Consider the following 22378-nt stretch of genomic DNA (forward strand, 5'->3'; position numbering starts at 1 on the left):
TTTCTGTCTTGAAAAACATACGAAAATATCTCAAGAAAACACCTTGAGATATAACATAATGTAGCATAGCATATTTAGTTTTGAGTATGCAAGTGTTCACCATAGTTATTTCTTTCACATCCTGGAATATGTCTATTTGCTGTCTCAGGAAGAATAATGTTGTCTGTAGCTTCAAAGAATAGTTAGTGTATGAAGCATCCCGAAATTCACATAATTGGAAACAGGTTGAAAAATTCTCCCTCATTGTCAGGACATTAAAAAGTTTCTGTGGTAGAAATTTTTTCTCAGAGAAACACCACTGTTTGTTGTAGAGCAGTGTGCAGTTGCTACTGCCAGGCATCTGCAGTCACTGTGCTCATGAGGTTTTGCTGTAAATCAGATGAGATTTTATGGCTAGATTATTTATTTTTATAAAATATCACATCTTATTCTGATCCTTCTTGAGAGGAAAAAAAACACAAGACTTGTTTCAAAAAGTTGCTTTGTTGCTTAGAGTGAGGAGAGGACAACTTGCAGTAGTGAATTGCCTTGCAATGTGCCCAGTCAAGAGTAAAGCTTTGAGTTGTAAAATTCAGTTTGTTTAGTATCAGGCTGATCAGTTTCTCCCTCCTCCTGGTGTCCAGTACAGCAGTTGAGATTTTTACATGGAGTTGCTACATGAAGTGACTGGGATGGATCTTTGAAATAGGGTTATTGATCAGTTTTCTAATTTACTCCTTTAGTGGTGTGATGTATCAGAATGTACTTAAAAGTTTTTGATCACTGAGGAGGTTATTTTGAACCTATCAAATTAATATTTTTGAATACGATACTACCATTGTTGTTGCTTTGGAAGTATCTGTGCAGGTTCTAGTAGCGGGTTTACACAGAGAGTAGTAATGAAGCACACTTTTTTTTTCTTTTTTCCCAACAGAATGCAAGTTGTGCCAATTAAATTAGTACATTCTCTACTCAAAACCATTTTATGCATGTGCTGTTCTTTCTACTGTGGGATGGGGTTGTGACTTGCCTCTGAGGCAGGGCAACCAAGTTTGTTGCTAAAGGATCCCTTTGGGTGGATTAAAGTAGAAAAATGCTGAACAACTGATAGGACAAATTGTGTTAGAACTGCTTTGAAACCATAAATGGAAAGCACCGTAATGGATTGGAAAGGGGTGTATAGGTATTCTCAAGTGTGTGTAATCCCCCTAAGAGAACTGGAAATAAAAAAGAGGAGAAAAGATTACCACCTGTGGTTCCAGTGATGTGTGGGTAATCATGGTCTGTGGTTGTGATACACAATGGGAGTCCATGAGAGGTGGAGGCCTGCATAAGCGTCAGAACTTGAGGTTTTTGTAACCCTCATCCTTCCAGTAAACACCCCAATACCTCCCCCAGGAGGAGTTCTGGACATGTACAATCTTTCTAGAAGATCCTGGAAGTCCAGCAGTGTCAAGCAGGGGTGTGAGAGTGCATGTTCAGGGGCTAGACAAAGTTTCTGAGCAAAGGTTCTGAGTAAACTTTCAGAGGTTTGCCATTTATGGTGCATGAGAGAAACTAGCATTAAAAATCCCCTTAGCCTGTCTCTGCAGTTAAATTGCTTAACAGCGGCTTCTCCTTTAAATCTAAACCAGTTTGTTTAAGGCAAAATTTAGTCACAAAGTTAAAGTAGTTCACTGCAGACAGTGCTCATGTGTACACAGGATAGGCTTGATCTCTTCCTTGAATACTGCTGATTCTATGTCCAGCAGTGTGTGAACTCTATAAACAAGATCACACATACGATGTCATGTAAGAATTGCAAATACTACAGAGTAGGTTTTAATTCCCTATGACACACTGGGGTTTGGGATTTGTTGATTTCTACTGTCTTATTGGAGGGAATATTTCCATTTTATAAAATCACATAATTTAAATTTCAGGATACTGGGCCATCTTTTCCCTTTTTCAAGTATTTAGCACAATTATAATAAATTTAAATTATTTGTCTTTAGATTTTCCTAAATGAATGTGTTTTGTCTGCGTAATAAATGAGTTACTGTGTAATAGAAAAAACTGATTTGAAAGGTAACAAAACAAAAGTATAATGCAAAGAATCATGCAACATTTGGATATTCTTTCTTGTTGTTAGAATAACTGTAAAACTGTATAATTGACATCTTCAAAGGACTGCCAACCGCTCAGTATGTTTATCTTAGTTGTTCAGACTCCTTTGTGCATAGGATATGTTGTGCTTTTTTTATTAAGGGTTCAGCTCTGACTAAATAATATCATTAAAGACAAATTCTTGTGTGATTGGACTCAATATTTATAAGAACAAACAATTTAAAAGTGTATGCATATTAAATCATAAACTAGAAATGTAGCGAAGAGCTCCCTTGTTGTATTTATGGCAGGGTATGCTTATAACTTGCTTGGAAGCGCAGCTGCTGGCTCAAACCTGCAGGTTATTTTAAGCTGAGAATTGCACCTGAGTGGGGAATGTCTGTGCATGGTTGTCCTGCTTTTCATGACTGTGAGTTACTGGCAAAGACTGAAACAAAACATACGGACCTTCAATCATACCAAGAATGATCCTTCCTGATAAGAAAAATAGGAAATGTTTTAATGATCCAAGTCAGAAAGTGTTTGGGGAGAAGCTCTTTGCACACGCATATGCCATTTTCATGAAAAAAATAATTGTGAATAACAACATCACTTCTCTATAAGGAAAGCATTTCTGAAAGCGACTAAGATCTTTTACGGAAACATCACTTGAAAATATAGTATTAAATTTTTATTACTATTACATATTATCTCTGTAAACAAAAATAAGAGGGAAAAAAATCTTAACAATATTTTTCTGTCTTAGACACTGTACAAATCCACCAAAAGATCAAGAAGTGTGATGGCAAAAAGCTACCTTGGTATTCTTCAGGGAAAAATGCTCTAAAGCAAAATTCTGTGACAGCAATGATAATTCCAACAAGTACTGAGCCTTTTGGAGACGATTGTGCTGAGAACAGGACTACTGAAGAACGTCTGCACAGTGATGAGGATAAAACTGTAGATGTAATAATACAGCCAGGAAGGGAGCACAGCATTTCAGGCCTCTCTGATCAGGAGCAGAGAGACCCAGGTGGAAATGTGATGGATATACTGAATTGGGCCAGACCTCTCCCTGCTCTGCTTTCACCAATACATCTTTCACCACTCAGTAGACAGGTGAGTTTCAGAATGCATCTGACTTGGCACTTAACTTGGTCATAAAATTACTGAAAAAATTATTTTATATTCCTTTTTTTTTTCTCTCTTTTTTTTAAATTCCTCATGCACTGAAAGGATCTCTGTGTGTTTAGATCCATATGGATACTTCTTTAACCTTGTAGCATACTGCCTGTGGAAGGGAGCAAAAACATAACCTTCAGAAGTATATATGTCATGGTTTAACCCCAGTCAACAACTAAGTACCACACAGCTGCTTGCTGACTTTCCTACCAGCAGGATCCTGGGGAGAATCAGAAGAGTAACACTGAGAAAACATGTGGGTTGAGATGAAGAGGCTTTAATAGGAAAAGCTGTGCACGCAAGCAAAGCAGAACAAGAAATTCATTCACTCTTTCAGGCAGTCAACAGGACACCATCATGCATAATGGTGACTTGGGAAGATAAATGTCATCACTCCAAATGTCCCACCCTTTCTTCTTTCCCTCTCTTTATATGTTCACCATGATGCCAAATGGTATGGGATGTCTCTTTGGTCTGTTGGGGTCAGCTGTCCCAATTTGTCCCAATTTTGTTGACCAGGCTTAATTTCTCAAAACCACTGCATGCAAGGGCTTTAAGTGTTCTTGTTTAGAAAAGTAGTAGAAAAGTTTTATCCTAAAAATGATAAAAATGATGGTTTAGATTATTAACTTTTGGTTTTTTTGATTGAAGGATATGTTGTTTGGAGAAGTCACAGATTCCAGTGATGAAGAAGATGATCGCAGTACTTCTGCAATGGAGGGTATTTTACAAGAAGATCAAGTTCAGCCTCTGAGTTGTAATGTAATCAGCCCCAGTGATGAGTGTGACAGACAGTGCAAATCATGTGAGCATGGCTTGGATGCAGAAATCTCACTTAATCTGACTTGGAATGAAAAGTATATTCATATCAGTCCAAATATGTCAAGCGAGGAGAGAGATGCTGAAAGACAGCAAGCTGAAGGTGCTACTGTAATTGCAAATATGGAAGCTAACAAAGATTGTTTGGAGGAGAATTCTGAGGATATGGAAGCTGAGAACAGAGAACTGACTGGAGCAGCAGCACACGAACCAGAAGACATGGAAGAACAGAAAGGAGATGGTGAGGATATGGATAGTGAAAAGAGAGATTCTTCAGCAGATTCTACGTTACAAAGTTTCAAACCTCAGAATCAGATAGAAAAATACAGTGTGGTAGAGCAAACAGAGGAGAATATAACCTTAAGCAGAGCTGTTGATAATGAGGGTGTACATGAAAAATGTGGTGAATTAGTGAATGCAGAGAGAGAGAAATTAGTAGCACAGAGAGAAACTCCCAGAGAAGCATCTGTTCCACAAAGTATTACTGATTTGCAATCTGAGCAATGCACTGTGCTTCAAAGAGAAGATGCTGAGGAAAATTCTGATGTGTTGATAGAAAATAAAGTGGTTGAAAATAAATCAAAAAATGTAATCAAATTAACTAATATGGCTGGAGCTATTGAGATCTCTGCACACTCCCAGTGCTCTGAAATAAAATATGACAGTGAAGAAATTCTGGAGAAACAAGATATGCAAACAAAAGACAAAATGAACAGAGAATGTGAACCAGAGGCTGTTGAACTCTCTAGGCATCACTTACCTGTATCTTCTACTGAAGGAATCAGAACTTTAGTCTTTCCAAAAGATGAACAGCTCAAAATTGAAGACATGAATATAACCAGAGCTCCAACTACTGAACTAGCTGTGGAATTTAACAGAGAAAGTGTTGTAGAAGTAGCTGAAATGTCAGAGCTACTCCATAGTGCAGAAAATGTAAAATTAGTAGATAAAGAGGAGGGGGAATATTTGCAAAGCAAACCACATCACGAGGAAGATAGTAATAATTTGTCTCAAAGGAAGTCAGACTTGGAAAATATACTTGCACTACCAAAGACAGCACATATTATTGGTGCAGAAAGCAGTGTAGCTAAGTGTGAATCCTCCGTGTTAGATTTTACAGAAGTGAAAGGTGAAATAAAACAATCTGAAAACTTATGCAATATGTTAGAAAGTGGGCAGTCCAAATCTCAAGACTTTAGAGTATGTGAATCTCTAAAGACTGAAGTCAAAGTTAATCCAGAAGATTGCAGAGAGGAGAGCAGTGAGTTGTTAGCAAATGGGGGTACTATTGAACCTGTCTTACTAGAAAGTAATCCTACTTCTCAGGAACAGTTTGCAAAACCTCTGACTGAGCTCTTGATAACTGAAAATGTTAAATGTGATGAAATAGAGGGAAAATTAAATAAACAAAGCAAGGAATTAATGACTGAGACTTGTTCCAGTTCACTGAAATTGGAAAAGAATGTTGTGAAGAAAAATAATGTTTTGGAGATCATTTGCCAACCTGCTTCAGAAATGGATTATACAAGTGGCTTGGCCTTTTCTACTCAAAAGGACTTGGAGAAATGCTATATAAATAATGAGGAAACCAATTCTCCTGTGCAAATGGGAATTGGCTTGGAATCCACAAGACCTCCTGATCTAAATTTCAATCTTCAGAAAGTTGTGGGTTTCCTCAAAACTAATTTTGCAGGAAAGGCTGATTTTTCCTGTACTTGGGAAAACAAGGGACATATAAATTCTATTATGAGTAGTACATGTAACTGTTCTTCAGAAAACTTAGAAGAGGGTGCTGAGATTCTGTCTGCTGAAAACGTCAACATGGGCAAAGAACTGGGCTGCCCTGACAGAGACTATGCACACAAAAATGAAGTGGAAACTTCAGATAAAGAGCAGCCAGTAGATAAAGAACCTCTGGCATGTGTTAAATCACAGATCATGCATGCAAGCTCTTACAAGAACGCTTTTCTCCTCCAAAAGTTTGATTGTCAAAAATCAGGATGCAGGGCTTCTTTGTGGAAGGTTAGAACAAATCCTTCTAGAACTGATTCACTAACAGGTGGGGGAGAAAGTAAAGAACTGAGTAGTTCTGAGAGTTCTGGGGAAAATGCCGTAATAAGATGTAAAAGTGATTTTGATATGCCAGAGCAGAGCAGTGACTCTGAAGAGAAAGACTGTTCTATACAAAATGTTAAGTATGTGAAGTGTTCTGAATGTGTTCCAATGTTCAGAAACAAACTGAGAACTTCCAGGAGAATTGCAGTGGATGCTCTGGAAACTGGTGCATTTGTTGATGCTGATTACCAAGTTTGTGAGCATCATTCAGTGATGCACCCAGGAAATACTTTCACAGTTAGTCACCTAAAAGCGGGCACTGTAGTAGGTGTGGATACATACTGTGAGGCAAACAACTCTGGAGATACTGAAAATGAGTGGTCAAGTGTGACTGGGGTGGGTTATCCTGAAGACTCAGCCTCTTGGAAGACAGAATGTATATTAGTAACCTCTGAAAATACTGAGAGTGCTAATGAACTCATGGTGGAGTCTAACCTAGCTAGATGCATCAGTCACAATGAGGAAAGTCTATTAAAATCTGAAACATCAAAAGAAAGCCCTGTGATGCCAAATGCTTCCAAAAATAGGTTATCACTATGCAAGCTGTTAGGCAGATTCTCAGAAAATTGCAGGCTGACTGTAAAATCCAGTAAATTAAATACAAGAATGTTAGCACTTGGCAATTTCTTAGAAAAAAGTGATTCTGCAAAACTTCAGTCAAATGGGGAACAAAGTCTGTTGGACAGTGTTGACATGGGGGTCTCAGTGTTTGAAGAATATAATAATAATCAAATTTACACTGCTTGCAACACAGGAGAAAGCAGCACTGATATTGTCATAGATAGTGGTAGAAAAAAAATTTTACTCAAGTATCTTCCAAATACAGCCCACTCTGATGTAAGGTGCAGTTGTCAAAGAGTTGAGCAGTTTTTTGAACCGCCAAAGACAGAATTTGAGAAGTTGCATATGGTGGAATCAGAGTCTTGTGCTCTCAAAAATAGCAATAAATTGAAGTGTAAAGAGCAAGAGCCATCTGAAATCTCGACTGTTTCTACCAAGACAGCTGCCCAAGTAATGCATACCCAGCTGTCAAAGAGACTGTTTCAAGGTAAAAGGAAAACAAAGACTCCTAAAGTTACTCAGCCAGTTCTTGCAAATGCTAATACTTCTGTGGCAACAAAATGCTCATCTGAGATGATAAACAAAATCAGGGAAGAGATAGGTCCTCCTCTGCCCCCCTTGCTACTGCCTTTGATTGCTACTCCTCCAAAAACTGCGTGTACTGTGTCCCCAGTAACGTCTTCTACAGGTCAATCCTCTTTGCTTTCCCCTCTTGATGACCTGATATCCCCACTGTGTGAAACTCCTGTTCTTCCCCTCCTGTCTCCATTAACAGATACTCCAACAGTAAAATCTGCTCTTTTATTTTCTCCTCCCTCACCCTCAGAAGTGGCAGTAGGTAGAAGGATTCGCTCCTCACCTTTGAAATTTTGTACTTCCATTCCAAAGCATGCACTTCCTGTTCCAGGAAGATTTCCTCTCTTTGCAGCAGTTAGTGCAGGTCCAGGTTCTCCTCAGGAGAACTCTGTGAAAATATTGGACACTATGTATCCAGAGCTGTCTGCAAGGGCAAGGACACTAAACATTCTGAAAGGCAATATTCAGCTTAACCGATGTGCTTTTTCAGACAGCCAAAGTTTGCCAGGACCTATATCTCAAACAGGTGGATTCAAAGCAATTGCATCTACATCAACTGCTTTTGTTAAAGCTGGGAGCAATTTGAAATCTGATCGTAGCAAAGATGAAGACAAAGATGTGCAAAATCAGCAATTGTTTTCAAGGTCATCAAATAATCCTGAAAAAAGGACACTGTTGCAGGTATCTATGCCAAGAAGTGCCAAAAGACTGAGGCTGGACAGTGAACCACCAAGGATGGAGCCCAGTGATACAGCTGCTGTCAGAAATACTAAAAATGCCATCTCTGAAATGCAGGAGGGTTTCCATGGTAAAAGCTATGAAATCAGTGATTTGTCACAGAGTTCCAGTTTAGAAGAATCACTACCAGTAAAGAAGGATCCTGAGTGCCAGAAAATTTCTTTGGCATTAAAGAAAGTTGCTGAATCCTGTTTTGACTTGTTACCAGTTATTAAAGGTCATGTGTATGTTGGTAATATCTCAAAGATTCCAGTAATGAGAGATGAAGAGAGAGAAGTTGTCTATGAATTTGCTATAAAAAACAAGGTAAGTGGCATAATTTTAAATTTTATGGTTTAATAATCACTTCTATGCAGATGGAAAGAGTATGTTTGTAGTGTTTGAATTCTCAATTGTTCTGGCAATCTCCTGTGCCAAAGTGTAGTCTTGAAAGGTTGTTAGAAATCTAAATTTGTATAACATAAGAAAATACAGAACTGCACAAGAAATTACTGTTCAGTGGTGTCCAAGATGCAAAACTGCACTTATAAATGCATATGCTTTTCTGATGTATGCATTAACCACTTTATATTTGCAGCATTTTTTGAAGTTTATAGAATTAACTGTTGTAGGAGTTCCTCCAAAATGACTCTATTTTTTTTAATTAAAAAGGATAAACTTCATTGTATATACTGGTATATAATTTCATTCTGTGTTTCCCTTTACTATTCTACATCAGGTTATTAAATTTAATTTTATTGGAAAATTCTTCCCTTATTTTATTTCTCAGAGCTTCCTTAGCATCAGTGGTGAAAAATTTTGCTTCAGTTGCCACCTTTCTCATAGATAACTTGTAGTCTACAGTAGAGCAATTCTGCAGCTGATACATGGCAGCATTTTGTCCTGTTCCAGTCCTTGTACATAATTGAGTTCTCCTCTGAAGATGCTACCAAGATCTCAGGTTGTCTCTTAGGAGTTGTCAAGTCTGGTAACTTCACAGAAGCAAGGCTTGTTCCTTTATGTTTTCAGGTCCAGCCAGTAGCAGGGCCAAGTATGTACTCCTAGTAGAGAGACATGGACACAGTACACACCTGCTCTTATTCCCTTGTCTGGCTAATCAGATTGAAATCCTCGTAGAGGAAAATACATTCAATGTATATGCAGACAATATGGATTCCCCCAGCAGCTAACGCTGGGCACTTAGTGTATCCTGTACATCACTGATACTCTTCCCACTTGTCTCATGCACTGGCAAACTTACAGATACAGAAGTGTACACACATTCCTCCAACAAGTGGTCCAGACTTGTGTCTGGCCCTCAGACTCGTGGTCTTTCAGGGAGCTGGCTTAGACCTTCTGGTTCCTCCCAAACCTAACATTTGGAATCCCTGTTGTCCAAAGGTACCCAGTCTGAACTGTGTACTCCGTAGCACCTGGCTCCAAAACCTCTCATTCTACTCCCCACTTTTAGGTCTCCCTCTGAGCATCACTTAGTAAGTCATGCACAATCTGCACGATTCCAGTATTCTTTTCCCTTGCATCGCATACTGAGTCCCATGTCGCTGTAGGCAGCAACATCTCCTCCCCATCTCCTGCAGTGTGTACAGTGATCCATCTGGGGAAAGACTGCTGTTAACTTACCTGGTAAATGTCACACCTAGACAATGGGTTGTTTGTCCTTCTGTGGTATCTTTGGAAGTAGCTACAGGTGTTTACATTTGCTCTGATTAGGTTATTTGGATTACTCTACCTGTCATTATTCCTTTCCTCATTCCTTCTACTTGTCATTATTCTCCTTATTCTTTGAGAAAGTTTGTTGTTAATCACATAACTGAACAATTTATATTCAAATAGTAGCCCTATTCTTCATTTGTTTATGGCATGTTTATTCTGGGAAGTTGCCTGCTCGTCATTCTTTTTTTCTTTCACTGTTTGCCTCTGATTTACTTTCCTGCATTTTTATATGTATGCAAGCAGTATTCTTCCAAATAAGATAGTAGTTCTTTTTACTTGTTATACTACTACAGTGTTGTCAAGTATTCGTAAGTATGTAACAATCTAACAATATATTTTGTATCTTATAGCATTTAGCAGAGTCCTTGTTGTGTGTTATTCTCAATACACTGAAGGCTCAAAAGAAGGCCACAAGTTACAATTTGAGTCAGGCTCTGTGTCGGGTCTATGCAGGAATTTGTCGACAGCTGGGAGATTTGGAAAGAGCCCGCCTTTTCTGCTATAGCCTACTTAAAGAAGGTATAGTATGGCTTACTGGCCTTGTATCTTAAATATGCTGTGTCTTTGCTGTAGTGTGTCAGAATTATTATGTTTGTAAAAACGACCAGAAATCCTGTTAAAGGTTGTTTACCTTAGAACTTTTTTCTCTAATGCAGAAGTGACATGAGAGTCTAATGAAGACTGTTCTAGATGAAATTTCCCTTCTCATAGGTCTGGCACATCTGTACTGTAGTTTTGTGGTGACCTGGGCTCTAAGTAGTCTGCTTATTTTTCCAAGGAAATGTTTCATTTAGGATACTCTATGCTTTCATTTCCTCACCATCTCCAAAATGATAATGTGGTTTCTGGGAATTTTGTCCTTTTTTTGTCCTATAGTATTTTCTTATTTTAATTGAGTACATACTGATTCATAAAATAAGTGTGACTTAAAACCAGGTATTTAAAATAGTGTCAGGAGCTGGACAATACCTTGATCAAAACTAGGGTATTTTTATAATATGTCCTCCTTAAAATCCTTTTACTTCCTGTTACCCAAATTCTTGCTTGGTTGAGAATTTTTTGCCATTTTGGTTCCCTTTCTTTACTCCCCTGCCTTTTGGTCATAGGAACAAAGGTAACAATACATACTATTGCTGAGTTAAGAATCTTAGTTTTGGAAGATTAAAACTCACCAAGTTTGAAAATAGTATACTGGTATCTGTGTTTCACATTAAAATAAAATTTAAGAGCACTGACAAGCTAAGTGCTACAGCTTGAGATTGTTTCAATTACTTGCTATCTTTCATATAGCATTCCTGTTGTCTTTTTTAAATCTTAAAAATGTTTGTGATTTAATTTTGTTCTTAATTACCATTTTTGAGGGGGTATAATATTTTTTAGTTCTTTTTGGAATTCCTGTTTTCCCCTCTGTTTTTCTATCCTTCAATCCATTATAACTCTACTTTTACTTCTTTCATGTTAATAGTATTAATATTGAACCATGTTAGAAGCTGTAACTTATCAGATATATTTCCTGAGTCTAAAATAATAATTAAGCCTTTTGTTTCACAGTATCTTACTGCTTTTTCTTTTTGTGGGCTTTTGCAAATACTAAACATTCCCTCTTTTTTCCTTTCTTTTTCTAAGATCTGAACTTTAATGGCTACATGCAGACTTTTATTGGATGATTTTCTCTTCTATACATTGAATTGCATAAGTTTCTGTTGTCATTGTTCTGTGGTTTAATAGCTATTTTTTGAGTGGGAACAGCTGTAAACACATCTTAAGTGCTGTTTAGCCCTTTTTAAATTTGTTTGGTTTTATTTGCTTACTATGCATTTATTTTAGGATTTTCTCATTCATGTTGTTTCACATATTCCCATCAGAATTACGGCAACACAAGCTACACAATTACCAAATTCACTATGAACAGTCACTATTATTTCTTTAGACTAACATAATCTGTTTTCTTGACCACTTCTCCATAATTTTTGTTCTGTTCTCCTTTCAAGTATTCTGCCTTAAGTGACTATAAATAAAATATTACCCTTTTGGTTAATTTTCCTTTTACCTCTCCTCTGTTCCCTCCCTTTTTTTTCTTTTTTTTTTTATGCCTGTTGAACTCTTACTCATCATTGAGTGAATTTTATAAGTATTTCAAATTCCTGAGCAGGCAATTCAAGTTGTCAGTAATTCTAGTTCACCAGCAGTCCTGATAGAAAAAAGTTCTGATAGAAAAATGTTAATTTTTCACATGATGACCATCTTCAGCATAAAGGTCCATACAAGATACCTCATTGATACTTCTAAATGCCTTATGCTCATTAAAGCTTCTTGATTTTATGTATTTTGATATGTTTTCTAGTTCTTAAGATCTTGCAAAATATGTAGAAGTTATGCTGAAATGAAGAGGGAAGGTACATTTAACTTTTCAGATTTCAATTTTTTTTGTATAGTGTTCCAGGCATATGTATTCCAGCATAGCATTTCATGCATGAAAGTAATACCGATTTTTTATTTTATTTTTCCAATGTAGTTGTTATTGCTTACAGTCTAGCTGATCACGTTTTATCTTAGCATTTTGCCTTAAAGTTCTCAGCTTTGGTATTCAGAAGGGTCTTTTGGCTTCCCATTGATGGCCTGAACTCTGTCCTCTTTAACTGATAGTTGTCAGATGCTTGCTCTGAATTACTTTCATGAATGAGGATTCTTCAATTATATGGAGTAGCACAAATTTTTACATATATGGAAGTACAAATAGTAGCATGCAACATTCACATATGCTCACATACAACTTATATAGTATGTAATTTCTCTAACAAAGTTTGGGAAAACTTCTGAGCAGTATCAGATTTGAATTGTGTTAAAGTTCTTTGCAGGCTTTATATATATATATATATATATATATATATATATATATATATATGTATGTATATTTCACAGGTGTATGGGTGCAAGGTATTAGCAAGTACTGTAGATTATTTTTTTCTTTGGACTAATTCTAGTTTGGTCCAGTGATCAGAGTGCTTATTTGTGACTGGAATGTATTAGGTAGATTGTTGGACTGCATCTTCCAGTCTAATTTTATCCTGAAATAATCCAGTTTCAATGCACTAAGACCACTCTTCTTAGTGAACTAAAGTGCAGTAAGGAAAATGAAGGGAGAGGGAGTGAATTACAATGGGGGAGGTGGATTAAGGTTCGTTGGGGTTCTACTGGTGTTTCTTGTTTGTTTGTTGTTTTTTTTTTCTTGGATCTTTTATTTTTATTTAGTCTCAGGACTGAGATGTGCTAGTATGACTGACTCCCTTTCCTTAGGCTGCAGTTGTGATGTGATTTCTGTGCTTTTTTCCTAAGTTACCTTGCTGAATGTACTAGCTTTTAATGCCTGAGTATATATTTTTCTGTTTTAAAATGTTAAAATTTTACTTCATTGTTTTTTTTTTTTTCCTTAGACTTTCCAGACTCAGAAAAATTGATTTTATTTATCGCAAATGTATGGTCTGACATATTTGTCTTCCAAGGTGCAGTTAACAAAGCTATGCAATTAGTTGTCAGACAGAGTGCAAGCAATGAGGTGCTGGCCTGTTTAAGTGCTTATCTCAACTGGGAACAGGTAATGTCTGATTTCATTGTCAGTATCAGCTTTTGTCTGCATTGGTCGCTTTGCTGGCTGAATCAAATCAAGAAACTTGCTTTTCTAATGAAGGATGTGAATATCCCATGGAGGCTGTACAACTGTACAACTAATGCCGCCTCAGGTGTTTCTCCCCTAGTTGTCTAGACCCTACTAGAATACAGTATTTTTCATGTTTTCCCTGTTAAATACTAATCCATCTACTGAATATTAAAAGTAAAGGTTGTTTTTAAACTTCTAACTAGAGTGTTGTTGGACTAGGGATTTCTTTCCATCTGTGGAACTGTTCTTTCAGATTTTTTTATTTTGCTTTGTATTGTTTCTTTTTAAAGTATGTCTTGGTTTTATCTATTGTAGTTCTCTGTGTAACAGGTAATACATTGCTACAGCTAATTTCAAGATGAGCCTGTCTCTTTTTACTCATTATCTTCTTGCAGGGTAGACTGTAAATACTTGTTTACCACAAAAAAAACCCTAGGTTAATTTCATAAGCAGTTGGTGTGATCAATACAAAACCAGTGATACGAAAAGAAGGATGATTAGTGACAGCTGACTTCAAGTGTTTGAGCTGTTTAGTAAATAATTTAATTTCTATCAGTTTTCAATAGGCACATATTACCATCCTGAAAAGAATGTTGCAAGGAGGAAAATTTGAAATAATTTGGAGCAATTTTTTATCATGCAGATGGAAAGCCAGAGGTGCTTTGCTCCTAAAGGAGTTTGTGTAACAGGCTTGTATGTCTGTTTAAAGGCTAGGGCTCCATATTTTTGAGAACTCTATATTAATGCCAGGCTTGCTTCCTGGAAACAAAATAATTTTGTAAATATCAAGTGGAAAAAATCATATTGATTCATAGCTGTCCTGGTTCTGACCAGGACAGGGTTAATTTTTACAGTAGCCAAAAGGGGACATGGCTAGGACCTGTAGGTTTATTCTGTACCACTTCACCAGGGCCATGGGGAAGGGAGTCTCTTCCAGGGAGAATGAGTCTCTTCCAGGTCAGCATAGTGTGGTGGAGGGAGAGGTTGGGTATTGTTGTTTCCACGTGAATTGTTGGTCTCTCTTTTGTACACTCCATCACTAGTATTTGTTGCTATTACTGTTTGTTTTTACCTGATTGCTGTTTCCAGTACATTGTTCTTAACCTGTGATCTTTTAATTTTGTGCCTCCATTTCTCCTCTCCGTCCTGCCACAGAGAAGAGGAAGGGAGAGGAGGGAGGAAGCTAGCAGTGCTTGGTTTCAGTGGGAGCAGTAATTTGGAGAATACAGACTCCTAAAGCATGACAATAGCTCATCTATTCCCTGTTCTAACCTACTGCTATACAACTGCCTTGAGGAATGCAGTAGTCTTACTGCTGTCATCATAGCCTTTAGGTGTTGTATGATAATTTCTTTTTCTTTAACCTCTGAAGCCAGCCCTGAATTTAATCCATATTAAATGGTATCACTGAAATTACAGCCCCCTAAACCTCCTGCTTTAGTGCAGGAGTGAGTTAATTTGGCATGGATTTGTATCTGGTCTTTTTACTATTAAATCACAGTTGTGATGTAGCTTTAAGGTCTGGTATTCAGAGTTGCACTGTACTGCAGTCCCTGTTTAGTGGAGAATTTGTATTTTCCATTCTATTAGGTTACAGCTTTTAGTATCATGCCAGTAGAGATGTACATAAGAATGTCCTAAGAAATGTTCTTGTTGCACTCACACTACCTCCTTTATTAATGGATCTCTGAAATATGAGAGCTGCTGCAGCTAGGGAGAAATACCTCATAATTTTCTGTGTTGAAGATAGGAGATGACATCATCCTGTCTGTAAGCTCTGTTTTACTTGGGTAGAAATACAGGTAAAAGTTTCAAGTAGATTGTAATTAACGGTCTGTTACATGTATAATTTTAGGAGAAGATTGTTCTACTTCTGAAAGTAAACTCACATTGACCGAATATTTATTTCTTGGTCAAAGCATGTCATTTTAGTGGCTTGCACCACGGCAGAACTTGCTAATTATATGAGGTTTTGTACTGAGAAGATCTGCCAAGTATGCGTTCTGTTTATCTGATAAGCCTAGACTTTTTTTCTTAATACATCAGATATTCAAAAAATGTTTCTTTTTAAGTTTCCTTTCTTCCCCTAGTTATGTAATTAGAAGAACGGTTTCACATGGCATGTTTATTTACCTAACTATTGAAAGTGTTTGCAAATTCCTCCCTAATGAAGAATAAAGAGTAACAAATTTTAAAATTATTTAGAAAGTGAACAATATTGGACTAATCTTTTTGCACTGGAAAAGCACTCTTCTTACCTTAATGCTGCATTGAGAGAAACAAAAATCCCCAAATTGTAGAAGGAGATGGGAGAGTGGGTGTGAGATCTGTACTTTTTCTTGTTTGGGTATTTTTTTCCCCAAACTCTCCTTTTAGTAAAGACGTCAGGAAAAATACCTAGTGCTTGAAGGTTTTGGTTTATGTACTCTATTTGTTTGTGTTAATGCAGCCCTCAAGTTTGATTTATGGTGTAAGATGCTGTACACAGTCAGTATCAAATATTTGTAAAGAGTTTGGTTCAAGGCTGGTAACTTTTTATGCATTAAGATAATTACCTTCTAAAATTCCAGAGTTCGTCTTTAGATGCTGGTGTTATGGTCTCAAACCTGCTTTTAGAAATGCAGTCATGTACAAAAGTAGAATTTCACCCGAGTGAGCAGTATGGAGAAGATCTCTGTGAAGATGCTTGGCAGTATATATTTGCTGTTGATCTACTCTGCTCTCACATGAAATGGGATTGGACACATGATAATGTTATAAGGTAGTGTGGCAATCACTTCTTTCAGATGTTTTCCTTTGTGTTTTTTTCCGTGGTGTGTTTTGGTGGTGTTTTTTTTTTTTTTTTGTTCACCCAATTCATTATGACTTAGTTTTTAAAATAGTAAACTCTTGCATAGGTATTTAGAAATTAGGATGTTTCAACCTGATGAGACCTCGACTACTGTGTATGTGTGCATTATTTTAAGATAGAAGGATTAATTAATGAGGAAATGTAGGATTTTATGGCATTGTCCCAAGAAATGAACCCTGTTAGAACTGTCTTGGTAAAAAATTGCTTTCAAAATAGCCATATAAGATTTTGAGATGAATTGTCTGTCAGTGAAGCAAAGTGATTGTCTTCTTCTGAACTTGTTGAATTCCCCTCCCCCCACAGTAGAAAATGAGGGCGGAATTTCTGAAATGAAAATAACACTGCTTCAGTGGTGAAAGTGGAATACATCCATACTCATTAGTGTATTATCTTGATTTCAGTCTGATATTAATTCTAATTGTAATAATTAGATTCAATGTCTTAAATTGTCTTTGAACCTATAATCCAGGATATGGACTGCTACCATACTTAAGCTTGTTTGAAAGACTTCATTTTGGCACCTACACTGATATGACAGCCTTGATTTTCTATATAGAGGTTACATGATTTAGGAGACATTTGTTTATCTGTGACATAACATAATAAGTACTCATAATCATCATTGTCTTGTATACAATTCCATACCTTCAGATAGTAAAGAAGTTATTTGTGGAGAAGTACGTTTAAAATTAATACAAATTAACTTCAGTGAAACATACATAGTTTTAATTAAAGCCATACCAAGGTGATTGTACATTGTGCTGGCAATAGGTAACTAGGTCTATTAGAATAATTCTAAGGATCGAAGAAATCTTACTTTGGGTCATTTAGGTTTAAAAACAAGCATCACATCCTACTTGTAACATGCAAACTGAATTTTCAGTCATATTAGAACCTTACAGAACAGATCAGCATGACATTTGAAAGCAGCATGATTTCATATACATCTGTGAAGTCAGTATACCTAAAGTTAATAATAAACAGAAAAGTCATTTGCCTTCAATATTGTATGAATACTTGTACTGGTTTGAACAGCAAAACTAGTGAGACTTCAAGTCAGTAATACAATTTTTAATAGGGAAGAGGAAAAAAAAAAAAAGAAAAAACAAAATACATGCAATAATAAAAATAAAACCACTGACAGAGTCAGAATACAACCTGATACCCTGTCAGTCAGGGTGCTGGTGCAGTTTTCCTCCAAAGGGTCCAGCGATGATGTGGATAAAAACCTGGTTCTTCCTCTGGAATCCAGTGGAAAAAGGCTGCCTTTGGCGTTCTAAACCTCAGTTTTTATCTAGGTAGGAAAGGCTTGGCTCGTCCTCCTGGGTGGAGCATCTCCCAATGGGATGATGCAATCTTATCAGTTATACAGTAGGACTCAATGGCCCATTAACAGAATACATTTCCCACAGAGATAAGGATGATCACCCTTATCAGTTATGGCCCATCAACAGAAGACATTTCCCACAGAGCTAAGGATGATCACCCTTCTCAGATGGTAATAGAATATGTATCTTGTACTGTAAACCAGGACAATACTATAATCACCCCTTCATTCAGTATGAGATTTTCAAATTCATTTTTCTTTCACAGCAAAGTGCTTTGGCCTTCTATGGATAACTGGATAAAGAAGAGAAAGGGGCATGAAACTGCTCAATCCATTAGTGATAGTGTTATAGCATTGACACTCAGGCTAATTGGTAAGTAATCTAAATTCTTGGTCAAACTTCTATTTTGTGTATGTATGTCCTTATGAAAGTGTCATGCCTGTCTGGAAAGGGTGTTGAAGTATTTTTTAATTTTATTGGATCTTTATGCAGATGTTTTCTGTTTATCAGCCTGTGGAAAGCAGGTGCTTGAGTTTTGAGAGATGTTATATTGATTCATGATAACAAATACCAACATGTTTTATGTATTTAAAATGAAATCATCTGTAGCCACATATAGAATCATAGAAATCCTGAGCTGGAAGGGACCCACTAGGATCATTGAAGTCCAGCTCCTACTCTGCACAGGCCAGCCCCAGGAATCACACCATGTACCTAATGCACCTTGCACTCTGTCAGGCTTGGTGCTGTGATCATTTCCCTGGGGAGCCTGTTCCACCCTCTGGGTGAAGAACCTTTTCCTAATAGCTAACCTAAACCTCCCATGACATAGCTTCATGCCATATGGTTTCCAACAAAGTGTATAAAATAAGGGTTTTTTATGCAACTTAATACCATAATAAATTTAAGTTAGATTAATTTATTTGGGATCTAGGTGGCATTTGATGTAAATATATATAGTCTGAGTTTCAATAAATATTTTCAGTATGTAGGCTATATGACATTGTTTATTAAACAAAAATTGCATCCTTTCCGAGTTTTACACTTAAAAATTATAAACGTATGGGAGGTTGAATCAACCTGATGAAAAATGCCTTAGGGTCTTCAGGTACACAAGGAATAGGACAACTGTTGTTCCCAAGACAACATGGTAACAAGAATTAGTTTTTTGTAGTTAAAATTTGCATTTTCTGTTGATACTTCAGTAGACAGTTGGGCAGTATAAAAGCTGGGAAGTTGACTTGTCTAAACAGTCAGATATGTGTTAACTCTCCTTTTCTTTCAGGTCGATTAGGACAAATAGGTTTGAAGGAAGGCTATCTTGCTGCAGTGAAGAATATTAGTTCAGTAATTGGACTGTTTGTACAGCATGCAGAAGAGGAAGGTAATGTTTTTTTAGAGAAACTTAAGTGTAACATCCACAATGTGAAGTTCTGCAATGCCAGAATATAAATTAAGGCACACATGGTAAAACAGCCTGCTTTTGTAGTTTATGTTAGTGCATAACAAGTCAAACAGTTTTCAGTTTGAGTCCCTTTCTCGTACAAAGTTAATGAGCTGTTAACAGTATTACCTTCTGTTTGAGACAGAGAAAAATTCTGAGATGGTTTCAGACACCTTGGAGTTGGACTGTTTCATGGAAGAACCCATCAGTTGCGTTAGAGATCACTTAAAGGGTGATCAAGTTAAGATCACTTGATTGTAACTTGAGCAGTAATAGCTGAGCAATTTGTGCTGAAGCTTACTACTAACAAAATTGTACTGGGAGAAAGACATTTCAAGACACTGATGAGACGAAACAAGGCAGTTAGGGCAGCAGAGATTGACATTGCTAAATTACTTTGGATGTTATGTACATTTTGCAGTGAAGCATTTGTTGATGTTAGGGAGCTGTTTTGAACCACCTGTATAACTTCCCTTCCTTGCAATCTCAAGTTCTTCTAACTTGGTGGTGTATAGTGTACAGTGTATGTCTGTGTTTCAGACTAAGTGTAAACCTGTTTTCTTAACTCCATTTACTCTTAACTAAAGTCACTAGATTCTCAACTCTTGTGTGCTCTTTTAATACTGAAAAGTTGCTGAATTAAGAAAACTGGAAAGTGCTGATATGAAATGAGATGTTATGGAATTTGTGTGCAGGTTGTAATTTCTACGTTACAATGTTAAGCATCACAACTGTTGATGTGTTTTATTTTCAGTTCTTGAATAATGGTTTCTATAGATTCAAGATTCACCAAAACATTGTTGCTTAACAAAGTTTCTATAAGCTGATTTTCATTAACTTTTTGCAGGTGTTCCCTGGGGTGTGCAGCTGGCAGCTGTATATTCACTATGTGACCTGGGTTCAAGCAATCCAGAAGGTATTGTTGAGACCATCCATGCTTGGAGAGCAAAAGTTCTTAACAACATCCCTTCTGCTATCACAAATGGCATAGCTGAAATCGCTTCTCTGTGTGAAATGGAGCTAAACTAAAATCTAGGAAAGTGGACTGATCTAAAGGAAGAAGTGCCTTACCAATTAAGCAGTAGTTGGTTCCAGTTAAGAACCATACAAAGTGGTGTGTCTTCTTGTATATCATGTTTTTAATCAGAATGTCTGATCATGCAAAGAAAGGTCAAGTATTTTATTTGGCTTTTCTGATTGAAGAAAGAGTTTTTGAAAAAGAAACAAAAATACTTGCTTTTCCTAGTAGTTGGTTAGTGATCTGAAAATGAGTGCATCTTGAACTCCTGAGATATTTCTGGTTTGATGACAATACACACCAGTAACAGTTTTCGTTCTTTTACCTACATCAGTTTGGATGGATGGGCTTTGACAGAATATTCAGCATGACTTGAAAACCTGGCTCTAGTATTTTGTACTATTTTTATAAAGTAAAAATACCATTCAGATAGGAGAGCCATTCAGGTAGGAGAACATTCCTCAGATTCTGCCTTATTTTGCTTGGTTTGTCTCATAAATTTAATTTAAAATACTGTGGAAAGCAGGTAGGAATTGACTTTTTGTGTAGCCATCATGTATGGAGTAACAGAGATGTTAAATCTCTGAACTTGTATATATGGTGTACTCTGATGTGTCTCACATTTGATATTGTTCCACTTGGGGAATTTTGTATATGTAAATAGATAGTTGGTTCAAAAAAAAGTTCATGTTTCTAATGTTCACTACATTCTGTTTTTGTATCTTTCATAATAAAAGAGACAAACACCATTGTGTTCTTGTTGATCTTTTTAAATAACACAGAGTTAACTGTGTTTATAGCTTATATAAAAAACTATTTGATAGGGCAGCAGGAAATTATCTGTTGAGGTAATTTCACTGAATGAGTTTCCCATAACACTGCACTTCTGGACATCTCTCCAAAAGTTTCTGGTATGCTTTGGGGGCTTGGGAAGTAGCTTTAAAAAACTATCAAAATTTTCTGTTTTTACTCCGTGGTTGTGCCCATATGAAGGGGTGAGCTTTGCTAATGCAGATTGTTCTTGTAATAGGACCTAGCTTCTGACTAGAAGAGTTTTGTGGTGCTGATACACATTGTGATTTTTGTGCGTCTTCCAAGTATGACTACCGGTGCAGTCTCCTAGCCCTCTGAGAGTTTCTTTCCTCTGAAAGTGAAACTGTGTAGAGCAAAGTGGCTATTGAGTTCAGTTGCAGCTATAGCAGCTAGCACTCTGGACATCAAATTGATCTCAGTAAGTTTACCATGGACAACTCAGTCAGTGAAAAATAATCTAGTAGTATTGGTCATACCTTTGCACAACAGGCACTGCTACAGATGTGTGTCATGAAGGCTTCCAGTAGGGATTCACATAAATTAATTGGCCTCAGGTTGAAGCTGCAGGATGTCTGGGATCCTGGGCATTTTGGTGACTGTGAAGCTTTTGGAGATTTTATGTGTAGCCTTTGTTTACCCTTCTTGCACTAAAATGAGCACAAAATATCTGAAGTGGAAGAAGGACAAAAGAAAGCACAGGTTGGCAATAAAAGTATTGATCATAAATCTGAAAACTAAAGGATATGGGAAATAGAAGAAATAAAAAAATTAAGAAAGTGAGTAGAGGATCACAGATGTATTCAAACATATTGCAACTCAAAAATCTCACAGCAAATAGAGAGACCTATTGCCTTTAGAATTTTTATAAAACACTGGAATTTCAAGTATTTGAGATTTCACAGGGGAAATACCAGAATTTTCCAAGACAAAAAATCTACAGCTATACTAATTTGGAACCAAATAATAATAAAAATATTAAACTACCCTCAAACCATTTTCATGAAAAATATTCTGTTTATGTAACTGGAAAAAGAATTTTTGTGTGAACAGGAAACATCAAACTGATTTTAATTCTGTGTTCCTCTCTACTGCTCAACCAAACTGCACTGGAATAAGTAAAATTAGAACAATTAATACCCTGAAGGTATTTGCTTCCATTAAATATTAATCACTTATCAGTCATAAAAAATGCTTGTAACTCCTACACACAGTGTCAAATTTACCATATTTAAAGAGCTGTAAAATGCTGATCTCCATAAAGGATAGTGATTTTCAGTATATGGAATGCTTTATCCATCTCAATATCTGTTCCAAATACTAAAGTCCTATTTTGTTCAAAATAGTCTGTTGAAATGGATTTTCAGGTTTCTGTCATCATTTGCAGATTTTGCCATTTTTTTTTCTTTTGTTCTTGCAAGAATATAGAGCATGTGGCTTGTCCAAAACTACATGTATCAGGAAATGTTCAAGTTTTCACTTCCTCCATACTTTCTCATAT

At 36.6% G+C, this 22378-nt stretch overlaps 1 protein-coding gene across 1 annotated transcript in view; it reads left to right on the plus strand.

Annotated features, from left to right (window-relative positions):
* Positions 1–20816, plus strand: part of ICE1 (interactor of little elongation complex ELL subunit 1) — a 33336-nt gene extending 12520 nt beyond the window's left edge. The window contains exons 8-15 of the mRNA XM_062507156.1: positions 2819–3183; positions 3898–8361; positions 10119–10287; positions 13203–13363; positions 15997–16187; positions 17871–17977; positions 18891–18989; positions 19897–20816. Coding sequence (XP_062363140.1) covers positions 2819–3183; positions 3898–8361; positions 10119–10287; positions 13203–13363; positions 15997–16187; positions 17871–17977; positions 18891–18989; positions 19897–20078 — 5738 coding nt within the window. The 3' untranslated portion in view covers positions 20079–20816. The remainder of the gene's footprint in view (positions 1–2818; positions 3184–3897; positions 8362–10118; positions 10288–13202; positions 13364–15996; positions 16188–17870; positions 17978–18890; positions 18990–19896) is intronic.
* The last annotated feature ends 1562 nt before the right edge of the window (positions 20817–22378 follow it).

This window comes from Cinclus cinclus, chromosome 1, assembly GCF_963662255.1.
Source record: "Cinclus cinclus chromosome 1, bCinCin1.1, whole genome shotgun sequence".
Lineage (NCBI taxonomy): Eukaryota > Metazoa > Chordata > Aves > Passeriformes > Cinclidae > Cinclus > Cinclus cinclus.